General features: G+C 54.6%; 2 protein-coding genes across 7 annotated transcripts in view; one reads left to right on the top strand and one right to left on the bottom strand.

Annotated features, from left to right (window-relative positions):
- Window positions 1–6,738, top strand: part of ABL2 (ABL proto-oncogene 2, non-receptor tyrosine kinase) — a 47,135-nt gene extending 40,397 nt beyond the window's left edge. For 4 of the 6 annotated variants that reach the window (XM_032118627.1, XM_032118629.1, XM_032118630.1 and 1 more), the window contains exon 11: window positions 304–6,738. In XM_032118627.1, the coding sequence (XP_031974518.1) occupies window positions 304–2,000 (1,697 nt within the window). In that variant the 3' untranslated portion in view covers window positions 2,001–6,738. The remainder of the gene's footprint in view (window positions 1–303) is intronic. The other 2 variants (XM_032118631.1, XM_032118632.1) reach the window with 1 other exon arrangement.
- On the bottom strand, window positions 6,508–14,394 carry TOR3A (torsin family 3 member A). Its single transcript, XM_032118633.1, has 6 exons — window positions 13,579–14,394; window positions 13,087–13,200; window positions 12,208–12,473; window positions 11,469–11,644; window positions 9,376–9,500; window positions 6,508–8,905 (listed from the first exon to the last, which is right to left on the bottom strand). The coding sequence occupies exons 1-6, from the start codon at window positions 13,877–13,879 to the stop codon at window positions 8,655–8,657; spliced, it is 1,233 nt and encodes a 410-aa protein (XP_031974524.1). The 5' UTR covers window positions 13,880–14,394; the 3' UTR covers window positions 6,508–8,654.
- Between the last annotated feature and the right edge of the window lie 3,348 nt (window positions 14,395–17,742).

The following is a 17,742-nucleotide window of genomic DNA, read 5'->3' on the forward strand; positions in this document are numbered from 1 at the left end:
CAGTGCAGCAAGAGATTTTCTTCTATGCTTAGGGTATTTGGAAAGGAGCAAAAAATAACAGGAAGGGAGTAATAAACTAAAAGAAAAGAGCAACTCTTTTCTGATCTCTCTCCAAAGTGGCCTCCTCAGTGTAGAAAACAGACAAGAAACGGAAAAAAAGTAGAGAAAAAATAATAAAATACAAGTTCTCTCTGCTTTTCACTCTGTCTCTGCAGCACCTGGGCAGGTAAATACACCAGTGCAGGACAGGGAGGTGGAAATGGAAATGGATTGTGCACATTGACACCTGTTTCTTCCACCCAGGTTTCATCAGAAGCACACAGCCGACAGGCGGGTCCCCCGCACTGCCCCGCAAGCAGAGGGACAAGTCCCCCAGCAGCCTCCTGGAGGATGCCAAAGAGACCACGTTCACCAGGGACAGGAAAGGGGGCTTCTTCAGCTCCTTTATGAAGAAGAGGAATGCTCCCACGCCTCCCAAGCGCAGCAGTTCCTTCCGGGAGATGGAGAATCAGCCCCACAAGAAATACGAGCTGACGGGTAACTTTTCCTCTGTTGCCTCCTTGCAGCACGTGGACGGGTTCTCCTTTGCTCCCGCGCAGCAGGACACGAGCCTGGCACCCCCCAAGTGCTACGGAGGGGGCTTTGTGCAGAGGACCTTCTACAGCGAGGATGGCACTGGGCCCAGCAGTGCTGGGGGTGTGAGCACTGGCGGAGGGTGGTCGGGCATCACTGGCTTCTTTACGCCACGCTTGATTAAAAAGACACTGGGTTTACGAGCAGGAAAACCCACTGGCAATGAAGAAGCTTCAAAGCCTTTTCCAAGGTCAAACTCTACATCTTCCATGTCCTCAGGGCTTCCAGAGCAGGATAGGATGGCAATGACCCTTCCCAGAAATTCCCAGAGGTCAAAAATTCAGCTGGAACGGACTGTGTCCACCTCCTCTCAGCCCGATGAGAGCACGGCGAGGGCCAGTGACCTGATTCCCAAAAGGTTTGAAGAAGGCCCTGCTTTGACCAGAGAGAGACCAAAAGCAAAACTCTTGCCAAGGGGTGCCACAGCACTCCCTTTCCGAACTCCCTCCGCAGCGGAAGAAAAGGAGGGTCCAGGGCTAGCGGCAGCTCCTAAGGGCAAAGAAAAAAACAGTGGCCCACGACAAGGGGCCCTTGAGGATGGCGAGAGGACAGGGTGGTCATCTCCGGTAAAGGCTGCAGCAATACTTCCAACCACTCATAACCACAAAGTGCCAGTCCTAATCTCACCCACTCTAAAACACACTCCAGCAGACGTGCAGCTCATTGGCACAGACTCTCAGGGTAATAAATTTAAGCTCTTATCTGAGCATCAGGTCACTTCTTCCGGCGACAGGGACCGGCCCAGACGGGTAAAACCAAAGTGTGCTCCACCTCCACCACCAGTGATGCGGCTCCTGCAACAGCCAGCTGCCTGCTCGGATGCAGCAGAAGAGCTGAGCAGCGCGGCAGGAGCGCAGCACGGACTGGAACCGAGCGAAGGGAGTAAGAAGGCAGCAGCAGCAGCAGCACCTGTTGGTGGAAAATCTGGGAGGCCCGTGATGCCTCCGCCTCAAGTGCCTCTGTCATCGTCTTCCACCTCCCCAGTGAAAATGGCCAACGGCACGGCTGGCACCAAGGTAGCGCTGAGAAAGACCAAGCAGGTGGCCGAGAAAATCTCCGCAGACAAGATCAGCAAGGAGGCGCTGCTGGAGTGCGCGGATCTGCTCTCGAGCGCCATCGCCGAGCCCACGCCCAACAGCCAGCTGGTGGACACGGGGCACCAGCTGCTGGATTACTGCTCAGGCTACGTGGACTGCATCCCGCACACGCGCAACAAATTTGCCTTCCGGGAAGCCGTGAGCAAACTGGAACTCAGCCTGCAGGAGCTGCAGGTGTCCTCGACAGCTGCTGGCGTCCCTGGGGCAAACCCCGTCCTTAATAACTTATTGTCATGTGTCCAAGAAATCAGTGATGTGGTGCAAAGGTAGCTACTGTCGATCTGGGTAAGAGAAACACACACGGGGAGGGGGGGACTGTTTTTCTGTACTGATGCTTTCAAAAGGAAAGACTGATACTTGAGTATGTGAAGTACCTCAGATCACTGAGTTCTCCTCACGTTTACAGGTTCATCTCAAAAAATTGGGGATGGAGAGGGTAGATTAAAGCTGTAAGGCACAGAACATCAAGGATCTGTCCCTACCTAGTCAGGCTGATCTGCTTGGTATGGCAAGGGAAGGAAGTTCCTTCTCATCCCTCGGAGAGGCAGGAGAACCAATGGCAGGTTCTCCCTCTGGGCAGGACGTGGTGGCAGCCGGAGCCCTGGGGTGGCTGCAGCTGCCCGGCTCTACAGACCCTGCCCTGGCTGCACTCACGTGTGCTTTGCTGTCCTGACGAGGCCCAGGAAAGGCACTGGGGCTCTGCTGGTACCAGCAGCAGAGCAGTTGGAGCCGGAGGGGCTCCGCAGGGGGGTCGTGTGCAGCTAGGGGGGAAGGTCTAATGCACTGACAGTATTCAGAGCTGCTGGAGGTGGATGCACTGGGCTGGATGGCTTAACTTCCATAGCGCTGTTGCTGCTGTAATGAGAACTGCAAGATTAGTTAATATATGGAACTGTCCCTTTTCCCTCCTGTCCACCCCATCTGCCACGTTCTCATCGTCATTGTGTTGGAAGCGTCAGGGATGCTGGGCAGACTGACCACTGGAATTCCCCCTTCCCACCACGCAGCCTTCACTCAGCTGATACCTATTTCTAGTGGTCTAGCACAGGTGCTGCTTGATGGTCATTTTTGAGTAGTTTGGGGCTCTTGCACAACTTGCCAGTGTTGTTGTTGGAGTGGGTGGGTTCTTTCTTTCTTTAAGCTCTAGATTGTTTTTAACTTGTTACCAGGTTGACTCCCCAGTTCCGTTTGATCACCGTGAGGACCCATGGTAGGTAAGGCAGAGCCTCCGCTCCCCTGGCTGTTCTCCACATTCTTTTAGCAGTCACAGCATTGCAGGGCCAGCTGGAGAGCCAGAAAGTACAGCCCAGCCTGCCCACCACATGTCCTAACTGCTGCAGGGTTCCCTGGACCTGTCCCTGACCCTTCACACTGCCAAAATACTGGGATTTGTTCTGGTGCTTACCTGTCTCACAGGCTTCCAGCTTCCCTGCATCCCAAGGTGATAAAGTATGGCAGCACACAGGGAAACACCACAGGCATGCCCATGTACTTATTCCTGTATTTTAAAGGCTAGACCAGAATCCTACGCTGTGGTGGAGGGAACGTGCACATACCCTGTGCACTCCTCTGCCTGAGGCGCGGCAACAAAAGCTGTGGCTCTACCTTGAAGGGCTTCCACTGGGTCTCTGATGCCTTCTAACAATCCCAGAATGAGAGCAGCTGAGTGGTTGACGTTGTCATCCTTGGTCCTGGTGCTGTTTGCAGACTGCTGGGGCCTCAAAAAGCTGGTCTGTGTCTATGTGCAACTCCCCAAGGTGTAAATGTACTGGCGAGTAGGAAGAGCTCAGTTGCTGGTTTGTGAGGAAAGGAAACAGGCCTGAAACCTGGCTCCAAATACACATTACCTGCATGCTGCTGCTCAATTCACACTGCTGGTGATAGAGGATCTCGCTTGCTTTGCACCTTAAATCTTTTATTTTTGGCTAAAACACTTTTAAAACTTGTTTTTCAAGTGTGACTGTGCTGCTTTTAGTCTGAGCATTTAGAGTGGAGCTGTGGCACAGGTGTGACTTCAGAAGCACATGTTGGTGCTTGGAAGCAGGCTGGGGGTGTCAGCAAGTGTTGCTGTTTTTTCCACAGAGCAAGACAGGCCTGGAAAAATCTTTAGAAATGGGCTGGTGTCTGAGAATCCTCATTTCATTCTGGTCTGAGCTAAGCAAAGTTGTGTCAGGGTGTGTGGAGGCACAGCAGGGAGGTACAAGGGACCAGTGGGCTTCCATGGCCCAGTAAGTGAAAGGGTAGGGGGGAAAAAAGAACGAAGCAGCCCCTTGTGCTGGCAAGTCCTGATCCCCTGCAGCCCTCGGGGCTGTCTCAAGGCTCCTCCCCCCACAGCCACATCAGGCAGAGTACCAACTCCTTATCTGGTAGACTTTACTGAGGGCTTTTGTGGTTTACCTTATCTCTTTCAGTCATCTTTATGGAAGGTGTGCATCCAAACTAACTGCCTTTGGAAAGGTGACCTGCAAAGGGAAGGTGGCTTGTGGCATTGCTTCACATGGCCTGCCAAACAATCAGAAGGGTTTAGAAGGTGGGGGCTCTCTTTTCTTTGGGGCAGAAGGGCAGGTCTTGCTTGCCCTGGCAGACAATCACATGGTTCCATCCTTGGACTGCTGCTCAGCCTGGGACAAACAGGCTGGAACTGAAGGGATTCCCAGGGGAATTCTAACCACAACATTTTAAAGCTTAGCCCAATTCTGATGAAATTTTGAAAGAAGCCTTTTTATTTTCTCCCCTGAATGCCAGTCTTCCAGAAAAGCTCCAGCAAAAGTGACAAAATAGCAGTATGGAATTTCTAACTGCTAGAACTCCCCCCTTCCAGCCCTTTCTGAAGAAAGCAGCTGTGTCCCAAAGAACACTGGCCATCCCCACTTCCTTTCAGATGCCCCGTGGTTTCTCCTGGGCCCTGCAGCAGAGATGGGCAGTGGGACAGGACAGAGTCACAGAATGGCTGAGGTTGGAGGGGCCATTGGAGGCCACCTGGTCCAAACGCTTTACCCAAGCAGGGCCACCTAGAGCCACCTCTGAGGATCATGTCCAGGCAGCTTTTGGGCATTGCCAAGCACAGAGACTCTACAACCTCTGTGCCCAACACAGGAGCCCATTTAGTTCTGAGCCCTCCTGTGGTGGAAAAACAAAGGCACTGGAATTTGGGGATTCGCCTGTTGTCACTCCCGTGCAAAGTGTTTTCTCTGCTCTTACCTATCATCTAACATCAGGGAGGGAGATTGTGGCAGAGGTAGTGCTGACTTGACAGGCTTTTTTCCCCCCTAAATTGAATGCTGCAGAATTGCTGGGACTTCTGCTGCCCTACAGTGTTTTATTCCCAAACTGCAATGCCCCCTGCCCTGTGGCAGGATAGCAAAAGGATGCTATCCAGGAAAGCTGCTTCTGCTGTAAATCACCATCCAGTTGTTCTTCCTTCCACAGCTACTCCTAAAACTTTGACCATTCCCTCTCCCTTTAGCTCGGTCTGGCTTTCTCTTCAGCCTTAAAGGTCTCCACTGTGGCCAATTCTCTGCTTTCAGCCTGGCACCGTATGTGCAAAGGAACATGTATGGGGTGACACCCATTACTTGTCCCAGCAAAGAGCACTTCATGCTCCATGGTTTGGGGCAGGGGACAAGGCATAAATCCTGTTCTTTCTGCTCCTCAGCACTGTCAGGCAGCCGTGAGGGCATGGCTGGAGCTGGGCTCTCTCACTTGCACTACTATGGGCCAGAATTTAAAGCATTTAAAGTCATCTTTGCCACGGGGATGGCACCCTCGGGCCTGGTAGCGCCAAGCACAAAGCACGTGCTCACAGAGTGAGCTCAGTGGGGCACTTTCTCTTCCTACCACTGTGGGAATTCGCTGACTCACAGGTGCAATTCTCTCTTCTTCCTGCACTGTACACCCTTCTTAACCCCCACGTGGTGCACTCAATTCAGTCACGTTCTTCATTAGTGTGGACAGGGGTGACGCTGAGCTAAGAGTCTGCGTCTTGGGTCTGCACCAAATTTAGCCACTGGGAAAGGGGAATTGAAGGGAGCAGCGTTGCTGATGCAGAACACAGCAGGGAGGGAGGGAGGGCTGTGCCTGTCCTCCTCGGGCCGTTTCTCCTGGGTGCCACTGGCCTTGTGTCTGAGAGACGGCCAAACACAAGGCTGACATCTGTCAGGGTGCTTTTTGCAGGAGTTGTGGGGCACAGGGACCCAACCCCCACAGTGGAGCCAGAGCAGCCCCCCCAGCAGGCGGAGGTGGGGGGTGGGTTACACTGTGCAGCCACAGAGCAATCCCGACCCTCGTGTGCTACCGCTTACCTGAGGCAGCCTTTTCCTCTGGGCACCCGCAGCGCTGACAGGCACGAGTGACTCCAGAAGGACTCCAGAAGGGGGTGGTTACAAAGCCATCAGGCTGCTGCCTCCTCGGGTAACACACTCAGCTCAGCCCTGCTGCCCATCAGGAGCGGGCAGGGAGACTGAAAGGCAGAGACTGCAGCATGTGTGGAAAGCTCCCAGGGCACTGGCCAGCACTGCTGCGTGCTGGGGTTGTGCTGCAGATCTCTGGATCTGGAACAAAGCCCTCAGCCCATTCTCTGGTGGCAGGTAACGAGAGGTTCTGGGACTCTGCCTTGTTTCTCACACTCAGCAATGTCTGTACCAAAGGAGGTCGTTCTTCCCCATGTCTGTTGTGCACGGGAGGTGGAGCCCGCCCGGCTCACATGGCACTGTTTGTGTATTGGTAGTGAACTCGTTGAGGGCAGGAATGGATTGAAATGAAACACGTTAATCACCGATCACTCTTAGCAGTGTTGTCAACTGTTTTTGTTTTTTAATTGTTATTGTAATATATTTTGGTTGTTTTTCTAATTTAATTCTCTCACTATCGTCTGACTGTGAACTGCGAACAGTGTTAAACTTGATGTAAATAAGGCCCTTGGAAGGGCCTCTTTGCCTGTCGTTCCACAAAGTTTTGCCAATTTGCATTTTGTTTTAAATAAAGGTTGCAATATTTTATTGGCAAAAACTACTTGAGTAGGTGCTGCTTTTTTTTTTCTTAATGAATATTTGAAGCTGCTCAGTCCTAACCAGAAGCTCATTCGTTTGGGTAGAAAAACCTGTTATAAACCTGTTTTAAAAAGAGAAATAATTTAGTCCCAGCAGGTTGCAAAAAAAAAGCAGTATCTTTATTTATGTGGTATCTGTTTAGAACCAAATTGTTGCCCCAACATGGTCAGAGAGCAGCTCTTGCTGTCGTGGGGCTGATCAAAGCTCACCCCAGTGAGACACACACCCTTGGGACCTGGCAGAGCGCAGCTCTTGCCTCACCGTTGTTGGTGCCACCCCAGCCTGTGTCAGCCTAACCCAAACAGCTCAACACTTTCTTACACTTAGAAAAAAATCCCAGTTTATCCAGGCTTACACACAACCTTCAACAAACAGCTTGCTGAACTTTCTGCCCGAGTGGCCAAACACAACCCGAGTTGTGTCCTGTGGGGCAGCAGCCTCTTCCCCGACTGCCATCCCTGGGTCCCTCGCCCCCGATGTTTCCCAGGCTTCTGACACCCGAGATTAACCATAAACCAAGTCTCAGAAATGCCTGCTCACACAGGCTGGCAGAGCCCGAAGGTCCACCCCACGCAGCAGCCAAGTTGGCTGAGCAGCAGGAAAGCAGCTGGCTCACCTCTGCCCGGGACTATCTGTTAGATAACGGAGCCAGCGTGCCCGCAGGGACTCAAAGCCTGCAGGGCCAGGACGTGTCTGGTCAATCTTTCCCAGAGGCCGCTGCTCATCGCTGGCACTGCAAAATGGGTCAAAGCTTAAAATAGGTCAAAGGTCCCCTGTGGGGGTGGCCGGGAAGCCAGGCCCTGTCCTTGGCATGTGCTGTTCACCCCTCGGCAGCACAGCCCTGTTGGAAGGGAGTTTTGACCCAGAGGTCACAAAGTCATTCCCGTAACACTGTTGACATTTTTTGGAGCTGCTGTAACACACTTATCACCTGGCGAGTACCCAGACAGCAAACAGCCCCTTGGAATAATAATAATAATGCTGATACCAGCCGAAAAACCACAGCATGAAATGTACTGAGGAGAAAAACAAAAAAAAAAAAGGAAAAAACCAAGCTTTTACTGCATCCATGAAAACTCACATTTACCTGCAGCCTGGTGCTTCAGCCACCATCGTCCTCAGCTGCCCTTTGCCCTTGGCAGAAGGATTCTCTCCCCTTTTTGGTTTTGCAGTGAAGGAAACGGGCTCTTCACCAACCCACTCAGAAAAACAATGGCAGCAGAAGTTCCCCTCACCCCGGCAGCAGCTTCCATACAACGGAAGACTCCAGAGAGATGGGCACTCCGAAGTGAGAGCTATGGATCTGGCATCTCCAGAGGAGATTATTCAGTCATTTTCTCCCTGTGCAGACTATGATCCTGGCCCATGTGTCCCTGAGCAGCAGACACCTTAGAAAGGCATGAGAGCAAGAGGGGAAAAACTCAACTCCAGCAGAACAGTTCTGGGTGATCTTGTAAAGTGACAGAGAAAACTGGGGACGGGGACATGGCTCTGGCCACAGTGTCAACAGGACCAGCCTGCCCAAGGCCTCCCTTCACCACACAGCAACAAACCAAGGACTTGGACATTGCCAGTCCTCGCCCCCATGGAACAGCATCTGTCAGCAGAACCGCATCAGGCTACTGCCAGCTCAAAGAAGGGACTTGAAACACCAGACAGACTCCAAACACAGCCAAGCACAGGCTGTCCCCACATCCCAGGTGTAAGGGATGCACCTCCTTCCCTGTAACAGCTCTGGGAGTAACAGGAGGTTCAGTCTCTGTTAAGTCCTTGTGCAAGTGCCTGGCTGGGTCATCTGCTTGCCTGACGCTGAGCAAAGAGAGCAGCTCCCAGAGTGCAGCACCACCTTCAGCACATGTGTGGTCCCACCTGGTGTTCAAGGAAGGAAGTAATTGATGCGCTGGGGCACGGATTTGCAGCCCTGTGCAGAGAAAAGCTTCTCCTCTTTGGGGACAAACACCATCATCTGGGCCACCTCGTCGAGCATTGCCTCGGTGTAGGGAAGCCCGCGGGCCAGGAAGGCGTCGCGCGCGCAGAGCTTCACGTGGTGGTACTCCAGAGGCAGGAAGGGCACCACGAAATCAATGAGGTTCTCCTGGAGGAGGTGGCTGTGGGCATAACTGCTCTCTGGAGAGAAACACAAGGCAAGGCAAACTCAGCAGCTTCCCCTGAGAGCACTGCCCCTCTGCGAGGCCAGGCCTGGCTGCGAGGGGCTCGTCCAGCCGTGTGTGGTGGGACCCACTTGTGCAGAGCTGCTCAGCACTGAGCCCGAGCACAGAGCATCTCCAGGAATCACGCCAAGAGATGCCTGGAGCCCCAGAGAAGCCTCAGTACTGCCCTATGGCACTGGGCTGCCTCTTGCCCCCGGCCATTTGCAGGGCTGAAGGGGGCCAGAAGGACTCCTGGCTCCCTCCCCACATGCCTTGGCTCACAGGGACCAGGGATGGGGCTCTCATCTTTGACCAGCCCGGCCTGGAGTGGGGTGAGGGCTCATTCCCCCATGCACAGGCCTGCGTGGCACGCAGGGCGAGATGGTGCAGAGGGGCAGCTTTGCAGGCAGCTGCCCACAGCCCCCCAGGAGCGAGCCCAGCTCTTACCTGCAGCCTCCTGCAGCTCCAGCCGCAGCCGCTGCTCCAGGAGCTCCATGGAGATCTCCTCCCGTGCCCGGCCGGCTCGCCAGAAGTCCAGGGCGACCTCATTGATGGTGTTGCCACCAAGATTGCTGAGGACACAGAGGGAAGTCACTCAAGATTTCCCCCAGAGCTGAGCTGCTGAGAGCTGCCAGCAGCTTCCCTGCAGACACGCCCCAGCAGTTCTGTTGGCAACAGAGGATTTGCTGTCTAGGATCAGCACGTGGAGAGCCAGCCTTCTTCCCAAAGAGCCCCTTTCCATAGGCATTGATCCAGCTGTGTTTGCCATCCTGCCAGCTCAGACCCAGAGGCAGCAGATTCCTTCACCTCCCTCAGTCCCCTGTCCTGGCTTGGGAAGCCCTCGACCTCGCAGGTGACACTTGGCTCCACACCACATGTTGAATAAGCCACCACAAAGTCCAAGCTAAAGGGCAGAGCACACAGGAGTCCTACTGGAAGTAAAGGTCCAGGGCAGGGATTCAAGTGGCAGCCCAGCACTTGGCAAAGCATCCTCTGCCCATGGGACAAAGCTGCAGCACAGTTCCCACCTAAGGACTCCTCTGGACACCCACAGTGGTGAGGATTGCAAGGTCCTGGCAGCTGTTGAGGGTCCAAGGACAGCCCTTCACCCTGGAAAAGTAGCCCCCCCAAGTGCTGGTGAGGGGTTTGCCCCCAGCCCTGAATGCCCCAGTGAACTGGGAACCAGCTGGATGCAGAGCTCAGGGTGGGAGGCAGAGAGGCAGTGGGAGACATAGACTTTGCACCCTGTCCCCATGTCAGTGGCTCTGGACCCCAAATGGAAGGCAGCAAAAATCAAAAAGCCACCACTGATTGCCACCACCACCCCACCTGCCCCTTGTTAGGGGAAAACAGCTTGTACTGATCCTGCTCCCAACCCAAACTACGGGACAAGCAGCCCCTTCTGACCCGGGACAGGCAGCCAGCCCCGGCTCCCACACCTGGGCAGAGCTGCACCACCGTGCCCATGTCCCCAGGAGCCCTGGAGCAGAGCTGTCCCTCCTGAAGCAGGTCAGTGTCACACTGCCACCAGCAATGATGAAACCCCTGGGATTACACACTGCTGCAGTTCAAGGCACCCTGCTCCCCTCTGCTTGGTGGCACAAGGTGGGGCAACACGGTGTCCATTGCTGACCTTGCTGGCTTTCCAGGCAGGACACGAGGTCAGCCCAGTGCAGCTGGCAGCACGTCCACCCCGTGCTGAGCAACAGGGCAGGACCTGCCCCTTCTGCCACGGCTCTGCTGGAGGCCCACGCAGGTGGGACCAGACTGTGGTCAGTTCCACAGGCCCTGGGCACACAGACAGGTCCTCCACAGGCAGGGAGACCTCTCTGAGGGAACCACCAAGCTTGGAGGGTACAACACTTGCCTGGATGGTGGGAGGTGGAGGAGGAATGCTCTGCTCACCCGCAACCAGTGGGAACAGCTCCTGCCAGAGCCAAGCTGAAGGCTGCAATTCCTACACTGAAAGGGGCCCAAGGGTCTCTCATTCTTTAGGAGCTACTTCAGACAGGTGCCTGCCTCCCATCTTGGTTTTGAGATGTCCCATTTCTCCCTCCAGCTGCATCCCACCCAGAGACAGTGCTGGGGTGCACATGTGCCCATCTCCTGGGAGAGGAACCAACTAAACCGGGCTGTGCTGATGCCGGGATCAGCCTCACAGTGCCTCAGTCTGCACAGTGGAAACTCCCCAGCTCCTAACAGTGCACAGCAACTTCCCACCAAGGCCTTCAGCCCCAGCTTTGCTCCCTGGAGTGTGACATCTGCTCAGCTGGGCAGGGTGACACCACGTTAACTGACTCTGCTTCCTTGCCTCAAAGTCTAGACACTGGCTCAGGTGTCCCACATTAGCTCCTGCAAATGCCCTGTTCCCAGGGAGGATGCCCAGCATCCATAGGTAAAACTGAACAGGGAGGCAACCACCACGAGGGAAGGAGGTATCTGTGCCCTCCCCTGCAGCCTGAGCCCCTGGTACCACACACCTCAGGGGATAAATACCATCACCTGGTTCCTCCCCATCCCTTCAGGGACCCAGAAATCACCTGAGGAAGAGGAAGATGGATCTCTGGTGATCCACCTGGCCCTTGCTGTCGTGGTGAGCCATGAAGGGCCTGATGGCATCCAGAAGGCTGGAATGCAGCTTCTCGGCCTCGTCGAAGATGAACAGGGCCTGCCTGCAGCGCTGCAGGGTCTCGCTGATCTGCCTCTGCAGCTGGGCCTGCAGCAGGGAGGAACGTCAGGAGCCTGGGGATGCCCTGGGATAACCCAGCCAAGCACCGCAGCTCCCACCCAGCAGGACAGGGCAGAGAACAGGGAGAGCAAAGGCAGGAAAACGAGTGAGGCGAGATAAAATAGTTTAGTAAGTGAAGGAAAGAGGAAAGAAAGAAATCAAGTGGTGCAAAGGCAGCCACCCACCCTGCCACAAACAGGCTGATGCCCAGCCAGTCTCTGAGCAATGGCTTCCTGCCCACAAACCCCCTCCCTGCAGCTTTTATTCCCGAGCATGGCAGTAAATGGCACGGAACATCCCTTGGGTCACCAGGACTCAGCTCTTTGGTGTGTCCCAAACTTCCTGTACACCGCCAGCCTGTGACCTCAGGGGCAGAGTGGGAGAGGGAGGAAGCCTCGAGGCCATGCAAGCCCTGCTCAGCAGTGACCAGGACAGCGCTGTGTGAGCCACAGTGTCACTCATAAACACCAACCACAGCCCCACGTGGGCTGCTGGGAAGGATATGAACTCCAGCCCAGCACACTGCACCATCCCGTGTTGGTGGCTCTCACCTTGTAGGAGTCCATGTAGTTGTGGTGTGGGAAGTGGAGCAGGGAGATGAACACCCGGACACACTCACTCTTCAGCCCGTCCCGGTACAGGTGGCTGGCCACCAGCCGAGCCACAAAGTTCTTCCCCGTGCCGGACCAGCCGTGGAAGGACAGGACCAGCGCCTGCTGGGGCCCTGGGCTCTGCAGGAACCCCTGCAGTGCCCGGACCACCACTTCCTTGGCCAAGTGCTGCCCGTGGAGCTGCCCACTGAGGTCTGCCTCCAGCCCTGCACAGAGAGAGCAGGAGCTCAGCCTTAAACTGCCAGCACAGCTACTGCAGGCTGCCTGGCCAAGAGGACTCTGAAGTGACATTAAAGCCACAGGCTGCCTGTGCCCTGCCTACATCAGCCTCTGGCTCCAAGAAGACACAAATCTTTCACTGACTCCTTTTTTCCTTTAGGAAGAGGTGGAAGTGTTTGGCAGCTGCAGAGAGCGTGGATGCCCAAAGGCCCTCCCAAGCTGCCAGCACAGGGTTTGCAAACCAGGAGTCTCAGGGACAGCAAAACACAAATACACTGACTCCTGGCTTACACACAGGTCTCAGTGTCCCCTCCCGACCTAGGGCAGGGTCCTGGGCCAGTCTGGATCCCACTGCATGTGCCTGGAAGCTATGAGATGCAGGCAGGGCTCATGGCAGGCTGGAGCAGACATGCTGCGCAGTAAGGAACAAACTCTCCTTGGTCTCAGAACTCCGGCTGGGACACAGGCCTCAGCTCAGCCTCTCTCCCTCCCACAGCTCAGCACCCTGCACAGAAAAGCCCTTTACTCACATCACTTTCTAGAATACACTTTAACAGGAAAAACCCCTTGAAACAAGCCAATAAGCAGCACAGCCCCTACCTGTGATGTTGTTGATTATCCTGCAGTCTCCTGTCTCGCAGCACTTGCCGAAGCTGCAGTACCAGGCAGAGAGGATCTCCAGGTAATCTTGGCCCACCAGAGGAAAGCTCCAGCCTGGAAAGGGCAGCAGTCTGAGCAGAGAGGTTCCAGGAAAGTGGCTTTTTTGCATTCTGAGCAGACGCTCAGCTGATCCCTGTTACGGGCAGCCCTCTCCCAGGTGCACGGACTCAGCCGTGCCCCTGAGGGCAGCCCTGCCTGTGGGGAGGGACAGGGAGCTCGGAACTGGCAGCAGCTGCTTCCAGATGGCTCCGAGTGCCCAAGAAGTGCAAGCGCACTGCCCTCATCCCCGGCTATGCCAAGGAAGGAGGTGCCTGGGGCAGCGACCCTCGGGAAGGGAAGGCAGCTCCAGAGGAGCCGGGAGCACAGCAGCGTGTCCGGCCCTGCTGCTCCTTCCCGGGCAGGCACAGGGACAGAACAGAGCAAGGCTCTTACTTGGGATGGGACTGGACTGTCGCTCCTTCTCCTCCTCCTCGCAGCCCTCCTGCCACACCTTGCACGCCACGTACTGCCAATACTGCTTGGAGAGGGCACTCACAGTTCCCAAATGCTTCTTCACGGCTTCGTACCTCGCCCTGCCCCACGGTTTCCCCTCCGGGACGGCTCCCTGCTCCTCTGCCCAGTGCCGCCGGGGCGGTGGCGGTGTCCCGGGGCTGCCCGAGCCCTCCAGGAGCAGCAGCAGCACCAGGACGCAGCAGCCGAGGCCCCGGCGGGCCGGCAGCCTGCCCGGGCCCATGGCGGCGGGGGTCCGGCAGGGCAGCGGGCCCGGCTGCGCTGGGCCCCGGCCCGAGCTGAGCTCACTTCCCGGCGCGACGGGCGTGGCTGGGGGACAGCTGCGGGCGGTGCCGGGCCCGGACAGACGCGGCTTTCCCGTCGCCGGCCCAGCCGCGGGGACACGGCAAAATCCAACCCCGCGCCCGGGCGGAGGCACCCGGCACCCTCCGGCCCCGCCCCGGGCCCGGCCAGTCGTGTCTGGGAGCCGGGGGAGCTGGAGAGATGCCAGGGAGCGCCGTGTTCCCACAGAGCTGCAGCACCAGCGACGAGTGCCCGGGGAAGGCAAATAATCTGTTTTTAAGTAGCCCAGCGGCTCGGCTGAGGTTTTGCAGCCACAAACGCAAGAGGAACTAGCAGCTGTTCCTCAGGGCCCGTTCCAAGGGAGCGGCGCGGGGGTCAGCCCGGGGAGCAGCGCGGCTGTCCCGGCTGTGCGCGGCTCCCAGCTCAGCTGTGCCGTCAGAGCTCCGGCACGCACGGCTGCGCTGCTGGCAGCGGGACAGGCGTGCTGCGCTGGGTGACGCTGCCTGTGCCGTTCCTCAGCGACCCGAGACGGGCATCTCCTCACGCCAGGACACCCAAACACGGGGACACGCAGGGAGGGCTCTGCTCAAGCAGCCTGCAACAGAAATACCCGGATTGGCACAGAACCACCCCAAAATCGCCCATGAGAACTGAGGGACAGCTCACTGCCATCACTTAAGGTCATCACCGACATCCACTTTCTCCAACCAGTTGTAAACCTTGTAAACCCCTGCCAGGACAGGGAAGCAGCAACTGCAGCCCTTAGGGCTGGTTCAGGATCCGAGAATCCCACGCAATCCCTGGCTTTCATGTTGGAAAGGGGTACACATACGCTCGGCTGTAGGGGGGGAAATTTAAAGAGTGGGTAATTCCCATATAACTTGCATTTTACCTTAAGCTGTGCCCACTGGTGGCTTACTGTAAGAGTGTGACACCTCTACAATTACTGAGCAGCAGGACAAGTCCACCCACAGCATATCCTAACTGAGACCAAGGCCAAAACGCTTTGGAAATTGAAAGGTTTTCAAGGTTTTTCCACATGCTCAGAAAACAAGAAGGATCATAAATGCAATTAATCCAGCCTGGCAATTCCCTGGTCCAGGTGGATGGGGGGGGAATGCAGCCCAGGCACGGAGCAGAGTGCATCACCATCTACAGGTGCCTGCAAATATTACACGGCAGCATTACAAGTACTGGGACTAACAAAACGGCCCCTTCCAGCTACAAAAACAGTGAGGCTGAAACCTGAACACCAGCTGCAACAACTTAAACAGAACTAAAAACAGTGCATCAAAGAAATAAATTAAACATCAAACTTTCTGTAGCCATAGCAAATTAAACTGCTGTCAGCCTTTCTGAAAACTAGTTGAGGCACTTGAAGCATTTATACAGATTTATAAAAACATTAATAGCTGTAACATTCGAACTTCACCCACCTGGGATAACTGCTCTAGCTGAAAAGGGCTTATTAAAAGGGACAGGTGCCATAAAAAATAGATGCTTGTGTGTTCCAAAGGAAGAAAATTCTGAAGGATAAACTGACTGTCCAACACTGCACCAGCTCATGGCATAGTTCCTGGGATGCCAGCCCTGCCCAAGTGCAGCCCATGGTAAGAGCCAGAAGGAAAAACAGAACGAGTTCTTTAGGAGGCCCTGGCACAGGGTGCCCAGAGAAGCTGTGGCTGCCCCTGGATCCCTGGAAGTGTCCAAGGCCAGGTTGGATGAGGCTTGGAGCAGCCTGGTCTGGTGGAAGGTGTCCCTGAACATGGCAGGGGTTGAAAGAAGATGATTGTTAAGGTCCCTTCCAACCCAAATAATTCTGGGATTCGGTGATGCTAACCCTGTCTGACCTGGCCCTGCAGGTACCAAGGCATTGGAGTGCTTCGAGTACAGGTATTACCTTCCTTGAGTAATTCAATTCCCTGTGTGGGCCCTCAGGGAGGAAATTACCCTCATGATTAGAAGGGAACTTGCAGGGGACTGGAAGAGATCCCAGTGCGTTATGCTGAGTAGACCTTGCTCATACCTGCCGCAGGTTAGGAAGCACATGGGTTTTTTCCTTCCTCTGCTGAAGCCCTAACTACAGTTTGCTAATCTTGAGGTGAGTCTGGCAGCAGAGGCAGCTGCAGGGACCTGCACAGCCCCCGAGATGATGGGAGGATGCTCAGCTTGCCACTCATGGCTGCTTACTCCAAACAGTCAGTCCTGGTGTGCAGCAACCACCTGGTTAAAAGTCCACCACCACAGCTCAGCTGCTGTCTGAAGAAAAAACAGCACCACAAGAAACGGTTATGCCTGGCTTATTCCACACCCCAATGCAGCTCGGGACAAGCAAACACTCAGAGGGAACCTCACAACCCAGAATTTCATTTACAGGCTGTCCAGGGAAATGCCACGCACCCATCTTTTCGTTTTTATCCCCATTTCCATACAGCAATTCCTTCTGCACATCCATCCCTGCACTCTGACAGAAGGCAGGGGGAGAACAGCCTCTCTCCAGAGCTCAGTATAATACAGCTATGGATTAGATCACCAAATAAAAGAAAGATCTAGAATAAAGGGTAAGAGAGGAGTCCTGTCCCCTCCTTCCTTCATTTTTTTCCCCACAAAGTCCTATCTATCCCCAGTCTCTTGAAAATATTGAGATTCTACAAAGAACAAATCACCAGTCCCACACTTGGGATATATGAACTAAGGACTTATTTTCATCTCTCAGTTTTAGATTCAGTAAAAAAATTGTAGGGAAAGGATTGGAGGACTTTAGGGGAAGTGCTTATTTCGCACCCCTTTTGGTTCTCCATTGGCTCAAAGTTGCGTTCATTCTCTTGTAAAAGTACATTCATTACATAATCAGAAACACTAAAATCTCCCAGTTATACGAATTCTCACTCTGTTACTATGGCCAACCACTCCAAAAATACACAGCAGCAGCACAACAAAGTGCTTGGAACAGCTCTCCAAACTGCCACCTTCTGCCTGTCAGAATCTGTAGCTCTTGAACTGCTCATACACAAGCAGGAATCCTGTCCCACTACCTGAGCAAACTGGCACCTCAAAAATAGAGATGGAGGAAAGAAAAAGTTACTGTCACTACACAGTGCTAAGAAACAAAAAAACCCCAGAACGTCCTCCCCCACAAACCCCTCAAAATAACCCCCAGAAAGCGGTTCTTACAGAATTCAACAACGCTGAAACCCAAAGTTTCAAGTGAGAAACTCTAGCTTGAAGAAAAGCAGGTTTCACAGCACCAGCTGATGCTACAGAGCAGGTCAAAGATCCCTGAATTCAGAACTGCTTCACCTCCTGCCTCTGAAACACTCACTGCTGGAGCATCAAGAAAAACACTGCTACAGCCTGAGTAAAGCTCTGCTCTCAGGGGGAGCAGAGTGACCTGTCCCATCTCAGTAAAAGCTTAGCAAAGGCAGCCACAAACACCTGGCAGCTCTACAGACACCTCCTGCAACCCGGTATCCATCCCTCGCTCCTGGGAACCGGCTCCGGGGACACTGCCAAGGGCTCAGCCCATGCAGGGCCGTGGGGTGCACAGGCAGGAGCCCACTTCAGTCTGGGTGTGTTTTATTTCTGTATCCCTTTGGGACACTCTCCTTTCCTTACCAACAAGGCTCTTGCAAACCAGCTGCACGTTTGACCCCGTTTTTGGATATACACGAGTGGAGTAAATGCCACTGACAACCATTAGCAGAGGAGTGACTGGGAGACAGCAGCAGCAGCAAAACACTTCACACGTTCAGCCCACCACATGTTGGAACTCGAGAGAGACAGACAAGGGAGGGAGAGAGAGAC

The sequence above is a fragment of the Corvus moneduloides genome, chromosome 9 (genome assembly GCF_009650955.1).
Source record: "Corvus moneduloides isolate bCorMon1 chromosome 9, bCorMon1.pri, whole genome shotgun sequence".
Taxonomy (NCBI): domain Eukaryota; kingdom Metazoa; phylum Chordata; class Aves; order Passeriformes; family Corvidae; genus Corvus; species Corvus moneduloides.

Excerpts from the sequence above, each read along its gene's own strand:
- TOR3A (XM_032118633.1), bottom strand. The coding sequence starts at position 13,879 with ATGGGCCCGGGCAGGCTGCCGGCCCGCCGGGGCCTCGGCTGCTGCGTC. Across the intron at positions 13,201-13,578 it reads ACAGTCCAGTCCCATCCCAA|GCTGGAGCTTTCCTCTGGTG; the intron begins GTAAGAGCCTTG and ends TGCCCTTTCCAG. Across the intron at positions 8,906-9,375 it reads GGAGCTGCAGGAGGCTGCAG|AGAGCAGTTATGCCCACAGC; the intron begins GTAAGAGCTGGG and ends GTTTCTCTCCAG.